This window comes from Zalophus californianus, chromosome 11 (assembly GCF_009762305.2).
Source record: "Zalophus californianus isolate mZalCal1 chromosome 11, mZalCal1.pri.v2, whole genome shotgun sequence".
Classification (NCBI taxonomy): Eukaryota; Metazoa; Chordata; class Mammalia; order Carnivora; family Otariidae; genus Zalophus; species Zalophus californianus.
The window spans coordinates 104,002,228-104,011,648 of NC_045605.1; the positions used below are offsets into that span (position 1 = coordinate 104,002,228).

Here is a 9,421-nt window from a genome sequence, read left to right on the forward strand (position 1 = left end):
CTGCTTCTCCCTTCCCCTGTCCTTTGTCCCTCCCCCAGCTGTGCATGCGCTCTCTCTGTGGTTCTTTCTCTCTCAAATAAATAAAAGTAAAATCTTAAAAAAAAAAAAAGACCTATCCAAAAAGTCTCTGCTTTCATCACTAAAGTCCTTCATTTGCCTTTTGAAAGGAGATTGGCAGCAATGGTCCACTGGGGGAAAGCACACACATAAGAACATCACCTTCTTCCCTATTTCTGGTCTCTCCCTAAGTTAGTATTGATCTTGGCAACCTGTGCTCCAGCTGAATGATGGGAAGAAATGAGTCCCAAATAATCCAAACAGGAAATACTACATTTGTGAGTATTGAATTCATCTCTTTGTCTCTCTTATCAATTTCTTTTTCATTTTGTTAACTTGAGCCTACTTTTTTTTCTCTTGTTTCTATTAGCTTCCTATTGTCCCTGTTTCAACTTATGTGGTTTCTCTATTTCTATTGTATGAGGCTGTCCTGTGTCTCTCTTGACACCAAGAGACACACTGTTTGCTTTCCTTATCCTGCCAAATACCAAGTGCTCCAGAGCCTCTGTACATGCTGTTCCCTCTGCCAAGAACACACTTTCCCAGATCTTCCCCTTGATATCATCGTCCACTCATCCAGGCTTTAAGGTCCATCCTCCTGTAGCTGGCCTGGACGTCTGTACAGGACGCTGCCCCTCATGGTTATCTTGTTGTTCTGTACAGCAATCACTTTCTGATGTGACTCATTCAGCTATAGGCTTGTTTTTGTCTCCCTTGTGAGAAGCTCCACAGGGTCAAAGTCCTGGTGGAACACCTGAATCTGGGGCACACAGCACAGACGCCGGTCATGGGGGAAGCTCATGGTTACTGTTGAGCAGTGGGTGGGTGGATAGGTGGTTAGATGGAAGAAACCTCCCATTTATTCATAATTACCTTGTTTGAATAAGCTTTTGTTTTGTTTTGTTTAACATTTTATTCATTTATTTGACAGAGAGAGACAGAGACAGAGAGCACAGGCATGGGGATCGGGAGAGGGAGAAGCAGGCTTCTCCCTGAGCAGGGAGCCTGAAGTAGAGCCTGATCTCAGGACCCCGACAACATGACCCGAACCGAAGGCAAACGCTTAACCAACTGAGCCACCCAGGTGCCCCTGGATAAGCTCTTTACAGAGTATCTGTCGTTCTTGCAAAACCAGAGGTGGTATTATTCCTGCTCATTTTAGAAACGAGGAAAAGGAAGCTTGAAATGACCAGCAGTTTCACTTGCCTAAGGACACTTTGTGATTAGGTGTTGCATCCAAGATTTAATTCCACTTCTGCTTGAACCCAGACCTGGTCACCATTCCTCCACTCAGCACTGTCTCTGCTGAGCAACCTCTTGCTCTACTGCTTCACACCATTCTTTGAATTGGTGGGGGAAAAAACAGCTAAAAAACTTATGGATTTACGATAGACTGAATTTATGAAATTGAGTTAATTAAATGAGATATTCTTTGTAGAAAAGAGCCTTCAAGGAGAATAAGACATTGTGTCTCCCAAACACAAGCACCTTCCTAAACTGTCTATGGGCTAGGGAAGTCTGCCCTCCAAAGGACACATGTGGAATTGCACTGAGCCCAGATGTGCCCTAAGCCAACAGGAGCAGAACACGGGATAGGAACCTTTATGGAGCTTGAGGAAGGAGGATGGGTATGAGGGGGATATGAAGCCCACAATAATAATAAAACAACCAAGAGGACAACACAGGCTCACTTTGCTGTAATCTGATTAGTTAGCAAGCACTTTCGCATTAATTTCATCTACAGTCATGTATCGTTACTGAGTTCCAAGATTGTTTTGGGTCCAACAAGCTCTGTCTCCTTGGTTTCTACAAATGGAGCACAGGCTGGCTGGGTTGCAGTTGATTCTTGCTGTCATTTCCTGGTCCAAAGCCAGGGTCATCGTGTGATTCATTCCTTCATTTATGGGAGGGATTAAGGTAGTGAGCAGGAGAATAAAAGGAGGACTCCTAGGGGCTCACCGCCAAAGTTCTTTCCTCCCTGACAGACCGGCCAACCAGAGCTGCCCTCAAACGTGAAGCTGCTGAGAGTCCTTGTGCTGATTGCCCGCCCCCTTTACTGCTTTGCAGGTGAGTTCTTTGCAGGGAGGACAGGCTTTGGGCTGCAGATTGTGTCACAGCCCTCTGGAAGACCTCCCGTTCCCCAAACTCCAGTGCAGAGCATCTCATTTCTCCAGCGTCTTCGTGTTTCATGGTTTTTAGTGTTTGGCTTCTCTGGGCTATGGAGGTAGCATAGGGGTGGGGAGGGGGCACACGTGGTTTCAGGCTTAAAGGAAATCCTAGATCCTGAACTTACTCTGCTAGAATTGAGAACTCAAGATCATTCACCATAATCTCTCTGAATATGTGTGTCTACTGGAATGTGAGAAGATGACCAACATCCTAAGGACACCAACAAAGGGCTTCATACCTACGTAACTGAGACCACTTTCACATGTTTTCTTCCAGGTTCTGGATGCTAGTTTCTAGAAGAGGTGGTTAACAAAACAATCAATTCTCAAGTGAGCATGGATGAATACCAAAACTTACTTGAGCCCTTCTCATCTGGTCCTGCAACTGACCAAGCCCTAGCACAACTGAAGCAATGTTTTCTCAGCCAGTCAAACGAAACTCTGAGCAATGTTGGAGTGATGATGGTAACTATGATTTCTTCTAATGAGCTTTCAAACCACTGATCAGGGACAAGCAAACTCTAAGTTTGTCACTCATTATGCCACATCAAGTGTTACACATGCCTTCTTTTATTTCAGTGAATTTAATTGTGGGTGCATGTGAATCCTTTGACATCCAGAAAGCCAGCCAAGGTTCCAGTACTGACTTGCCTCTTCACTTTGTGGAATCTTTAGGGAATGGAAATAAAAAGGTCAAGGTGGGAAAAGAACACACACACAAACTCACACACACACTTTCTATCAAGGTTTAAAACATCTGATTCTCAAGAAGTTCCTCACTTGTAGAAGTGATCAGCAAAAAAGATCCCCTTCTTCATAGAAACAAAGAGGAAAATGTTCATAAGAATGTTTTTTATTTAAATTCAATTAGCCAACATATAGTACATGATTAGTTTTTGGTGTAGTGCTCAATGATTCATTAGCTGTGTATACCACCCAGTGCTCCTCACATCACGTGCCCCCCTTATTACCCATCACCAGGCTAACCCATCCCCTCACCACCCTCCTCTCCGTAACCCTCAGTTTGTTTCCTGGAGTCCAGAGTCCAGAGTCTCTTATGGTTTGTCTCCCTCTCTGATTCCCCCCCCCCTTCAGTTTTCCCTCCCTCCCCCTGTGGTCCTCCATGCTATTGCTTATGTTCCACATATGAGTGAAACCGTATGATAATTGTCTTTCTCTGCCTGACTTATTTCACTTAGCATAATCCCCTCCAGTTCCATCCATGTCCATGCAAATGGTGGGTATTCATCCTTTCTGATGGCTGAGTAATATTCCATTGTCTATATGGACCACATCTTCTTTATCCATTCATCTGTTGAAGGGCATCTCACCTCCTTCCCCAGTTTGGCTATTGTGGACATTGCTGCTATGAACATTGGGGTGCATGTGACCCTTCTTTTCAGTACATTTGTATCTTTTGGGTAAATACCTAGTAGTGCAATTGCTGGGTCATAGGGTAGCTTTATTTTTAACTTTTTGAGGAACCTCCATACTGTTTTCCAGAGTGGTTGTACCAGCTTGCGTTCCCACCAACAGTGTAAGAGGGTTCCTCTTTCTCCAACATCCTCTCCAATGTTTGTTGTTTGCTGTTTTGTCAATTTTAACCATTCTAACTGGTGTCAGGTGGTATCTCATTGTGGTTTTGAAGTCAAAAAAAGTCATATCCCTGATGACAAGTATTTTTTAATAGAATCCAGAAGAACCCACTTGAAGAAGACTCTGTACATCTTATTAAAAGAATTTAGAATGCACTTTCAAGCAATCACAATGTGTTAGTATACATGATCAGATTCCTTGACCATAAATTTAAGACCCCATGATGGCAAGTAGAGATCATGGGTATGAATCTGCCATGGGGGGTGGAATTGCATAAAAGAACAGTCAGTACTGTGTTTGTTCTCTGTATTTCATTCCCTATCCTAATATGCCATCGAAAACCTTCCAGAGTAGACAATGTAGAAATATTGCCAAAGCAAAAGGTAATAGTGTCCCCCACTGAGAAGATGCTAACACAGGGCACAACTTGGATGAACCTTGAGCACATTATGATAAAGGAAATAAGCCAGTAAAAAAAGACAACTATTGCATGAGTTCATTTACATCCATTTCCTAGAGTAGCCAATCTCCTATAAACAGAATGTAGAATAGTGCTTTCAGGGGCTGGGTGGTATGGGAAATGGGGATGTTCAGTGGGTATAGAGTTTCACCATAGCAAGATGAAAACGTCCTGGAGATTGGTCGCACCACAATGTCAATACACTTAACACTGCTGAACTATATACTTAAGATGATGAAAATGGCCAATCTTACGTTATGTGTATTTACCATCAGAAAACATTTTAAAGCCTGAAAAACCCTGCAACCAAAGATAGTGGAATTTTTTCTTTAAAAACCTGATTAGACTGACCACTTGGAGTGCACATCTCCATTATTTTCTGGGTCTCAAAGGTAATGGTTTCAGTTTCAGACTGTTTTCGGTATTTCTAACATGTAAGGCCACACCAGAGCTCAAAAACTTCACATTTTTTTGTATATGAGCTGAAACTTAACAATTCTTTGTTGAAAACTGATAATACACACAGCATATTTACAGGATATGATATTTCATGGAGTAGGAAACATGAAGAAAAAAGTATTACCGAGACCCCTGATGGGCAGAGATCTGGCAACAGCAGCACCTCTCTGGAATCAATAAAGTCTCTGGATCGTTAGAATGAGAAACAAGATCATTCCAATCTTAATTCAAACACTGACTTTCTTGGATACCAGATGTGTGTGGACAAACCCAGAACACCCAAGGAGAAGAAGTGTTTCTTTTTCAACTTTCCTTTCTAACAGAGAGCTGAAAATCTGATCGATGTCTCTGTTTTTGTTTTCCAGAACACAATATATCAAAGTAGGTGGTGTGCTGAAGTTTTAACCTTCCACATGACCTGAGGCACCGAGGACTACAGAGAATGGTCAGAAACTATGGATTCATATGAACCACGAGTTTCCTTTCCTTTTTGTCTTTTGATCTATAAACTGCAAGACAATTGTTGAAACCTTGAGTACATTTTCATTTCAGTAAAGTATCTGCAAATGGAAAGCTCTGCTTATGTGATCTGATCAAAATGGAGGCTTTAGAGAGCCTCTTCTATCACACGTACGTGTGCCCACACGCTCACGCACAGAGAAGCTCATGCCTAATTTTTCATTGGAGAACACATGGGTGAAGGACTGAGGAATCTGAAAAGCACTTTGTTTGTCCCCATGTGTAGCCCTACAGGGTCCTCTCTCTGAAAATGTGCTCTTCCACACTCTTGGCCGCCATTTCCCTTGGGACCTTGTGGGACGATCTCCAGACTTAGGTTCTGGTGTTTGGGCCCTGTGCAGTTCCCTGAGACACTGCAGTCTTGGTCTGTGTTGTGAGCCCAGCTCGCCGTGGCTAGGCCTCTCTCAGCGCCTGCCCCGGATCCAAGAGTGCAGGGCCAGGACTAGAGCCAGGGAGAGACATGACTCATACAAAGCAGGGGCGAATCCTATCTTGATTTTAAATTTTAAATATGTGGCATTCATTTTGATTCTTGAAATATTTCATTAAAATGTGATTTGCCCTACTTACTGAGATTGGGGGCCTCCCTGAAATTGTGTGGGCACCCCTAGTCCTCTCTGTGTAAGTGACAATGTGGTCCAGTCTCTCCACCATGATAACCTACAAAGCCAGGTAGGTTGAGGGAAATGTGTGTGTTCTGTAGGAATAAGGCAAAGCCAGCAGTTTTTATACTGAACCATAACTCTCCTTACTTTTATCCATCCCCACATTCCGGTCATCAGGGATAAGATATTGCCACCTCTTCTGCTCACTACTCACGGGGTCCCTCTTCTCTTCCTTCATGGACTATCCTGTCACCCCGAAAGAGCCTTGACCCTAACTCAAGACTTTCTCAACTTCAACCAGGGCTGACTTCCACCAGGCGTAACACATACAGAGCATTAGTCACATGGTACTTTTAGGATTCCACAAAAATTTATAATTTCTTTAAAAATATTAACCGAAAGTGACTGTAGTAATAAAGAATATATACCAATAAACCAGAGTGGAGTATATTATCTTTATACTGATGTAGTTTTTTTTTTTTAAAGATTTTATTTATTTATTTGACAGAGAGGGACACAGAGAGAGAGGGAACACAAGCAGGGGGAGTAGGAGAAGCAGGTTTCCCACGGAGCAGGGAGCCCGACGTGGGGCTTGATCCCAGGGTCCTGGGATCACGACCTGAGCTGAAGGCAGACACTTAACAACTGAGCCACCCAGGCGCCCCTATCCTGATGTAGTTGTAAGATATGGTACTAATATGCTTTTTACTGAAACTGGCCCAAAGTATCTAGGACTTACAAATGTCATAATGAGTCCCTCCCCTCTTCCTTCTCCCAAACACCTCAGGATCTGTGATGCCATTAGACCCAGGCAGAAGGACCCTTCCCAGGACCCACAACTTAAAAGATTCCCCCTATTAAACAGACACACACACACACACACACACACACACACACATTTATTAACTCATGGATCATACACAGTTCTCAGTGCTCTGGGTGCACCCTCACTGGGGAGGGAAGCTGCAAAATCCCTCTCTGCCTCTCAAAAATGGGGACCTCAGTCCACCCTCTCTCTCTTTCGGACCATCAGAGGAGAGGAAAAAGAAGAGATTCAGCTGTAGGAACTGGAGATGGGCATACAGATACGCAGAAATTTGCTTCTGTTGAGATGAATCCTGGCCCATTTGATGAAGGTGTCTACATATTGAACAGAGCAAATATCATGCAAGAATTGGTAATATAGGTTATTGAATGACTAGAATAGTATAAAGGGAAGATGAAGGATGCCCAATGAGTGATCATTTGAAAAGACAATACTAACTCTAGAACTGGGAAAATAAGAAAAAAGGAGAAGATTGTAAAGTAAATGGAGTAGCACATCAGCAAAAGTGTCTATGAGTAAAACTATACGGATGTTCTACTACACATATCATTGCAACATTTCTGTAACTTTGTGGGGTATTTTGCAATTTTTTCTTTCAAGATTTTATTAAAATTCAAGATACTTAACATATAGTGTAGTATTATTTTCAGGGATAGAATTGAGTGATTCATCACTTACATATAACACCCAGTGCTCATCACAAGTGCCTTCCTTAATGCCCAGCATCCATTTAGCCCATCCCCCACTCCCCTCCCCTCCAGCAACCCTCAGTTTGTTCTCTAAAGTTCAGAGTCTCTTATGATTTGCCTCCCTCTCTGTTTTTACCTTATTTTTCCTTCTCTTCCCCTATGTTCATCTGTTTTCTTTCTTAAATTCCCTATATGAGTGAAATCATATGGTATTTGTCTTTCTCTGATTGACTTCTTTTGCTTAGCATAATACACCCTAGTTCCAACCATTTCTGTGATTGTGAAGTTATTTCCAAGTACAAAGTTAAAAACTGTATTCCTGAGGCAAAGATGGATTATGCTGAACACAGCTTCTTCATTCAGGTTCCTGATAATGAGTGATGTTGAGCATCTTTTCTTTTTTTTTAAATTTACTTTTAAAAGATTTTATTTATTTATTTGTCAGAGAAAGAAAGGCAGGCAGAAGGAGAAGCAGGCTCCCCACTGAGCAAGCAGCCTGATGCTGGACTCAATCCCAGGACCCTGGGACTACGACCTGAGCCAAAGGCAGATGCTTAACAGACTGAGACACCCAGGCATCCCTGTCGAACATCTTTTCATGTGTCTGTTGGTCATCTAGATGTCTTCTGCCCAGTTTTTAATTGGATTATTTGATTTTTATGGTGTCCAAGAGAATATTCTCAACAATGAGTTTTCCTTCTTTTTGTCTTCAATAGAGTTTTTTGGGGTTTTTTTTTAGAGTAGATTTGGCTCACAGCGTAATTGAGCAGAAAGTGCAGAGAGTTTCCACACATCTCCTAAAATCACACACACGCACAGCTTCCCCCACTATCAATATCCCCCACCTGGTTGTACATTGGTTACAGCTGATGAACCTCTGTGGACACATCCTTATCACCCAAAGTCCATACTTTATCTTAGGGTTCACTCTTGGTGTTTTACAGGCTATGCCTTTTGTGAAATGTATGTGATAGACACCCACCTTAGAGTACTGAAGAGTTTCACTGCCCTTAAAATCATCCGAGCTCTGCTTATTGGTTCCTTCCTCCCCCCACCTCTGACAGCAATTGCCCTTTTTAATGTCCCCATTGTTTTGATTTTTCCAGAATGGCTGCCATTGAATGCAGCAATCCTGTAGAGCCCTAAGTCCCATTGAGACTCCAGAGCCACTCAATGGGAGAAGCCTGGGCTCCTGAATGATTGGATTCAGTCTGGATATGTCATGGACAGGCACTGGGAACACCCTGCTCCAGGTCAGTGTCACATTATTTACAATGTCCAGCAAAGAGGGGCATGTTATCCATGATATTGTCTAGAAAAACTAGCTCATGGTGATCATTCAAAGCAGTTGATTTTTATTTCATTTCGTTGTCATTTTTAAATCCTCCACAAACAGTGCACAAATTCATTGTCCATACCCCATGGGAACACTCCCCACACTATACCCTCAACCTCCAGCCCATCAAGGAGCATCTCCCTTCTCCTGGCCAACTGCATTGCACTGAGATGTGCTAATAATAAGCCATTATTATGGGAGGGAGAAGCATGTTCTCCATGAGTAGGGAGCCTGATGCAGGGTTTGATACTGGGACTCCAGGATCATGACCTGAGCCGAAGGCTGATGCTTAACTGACTGAGCACCCCCACGCACCTTGAATAATGGTTTTTAAAGAATTATTTTAATAGCATTTTTAACACATTGGAATATACAGTGTGTAGTAATTCTTAAATCTGGTTTTCCTCTCTTCAGTTTCTCTCACCTCTTTGGTCTCTACTCAAATGTCTCTTTCTCACAGAGAAGAGTAGAGTTTTTAGATCTTTACAAGTCTCAGTGTCTACCTCAACAGAAGACAGCAGGTGTTACATATCTGTCCGCAGTCTTTTTTTTTATTTAAATTCTGTTTAATTAACATATAGTGTATTATTAGTTTCAGAGGTAGAACTTAGTGATTCATTACTTGCGTATAACACCCAGTGCTCATTACATCAAGTGCTCTCCTTAATGCCCATCACCCACTTACCCATCCCCCCACCCACCTTCC

General features: G+C 42.6%; 1 protein-coding gene across 1 annotated transcript; it reads left to right on the plus strand.

Annotated features, from left to right (window-relative positions):
* Window positions 1-207: 207 nt before the first annotated feature.
* Window positions 208-5,296, plus strand: SCGB2A1 (secretoglobin family 2A member 1). Its single transcript, XM_027581272.1, is given in 4 exon segments — window positions 208-335; window positions 2,043-2,124; window positions 2,503-2,690; window positions 5,106-5,296. Coding segments are annotated over 4 exon segments (378 nt in total). The 5' UTR covers window positions 208-284; the 3' UTR covers window positions 5,163-5,296.
* Window positions 5,297-9,421: the final 4,125 nt, after the last annotated feature.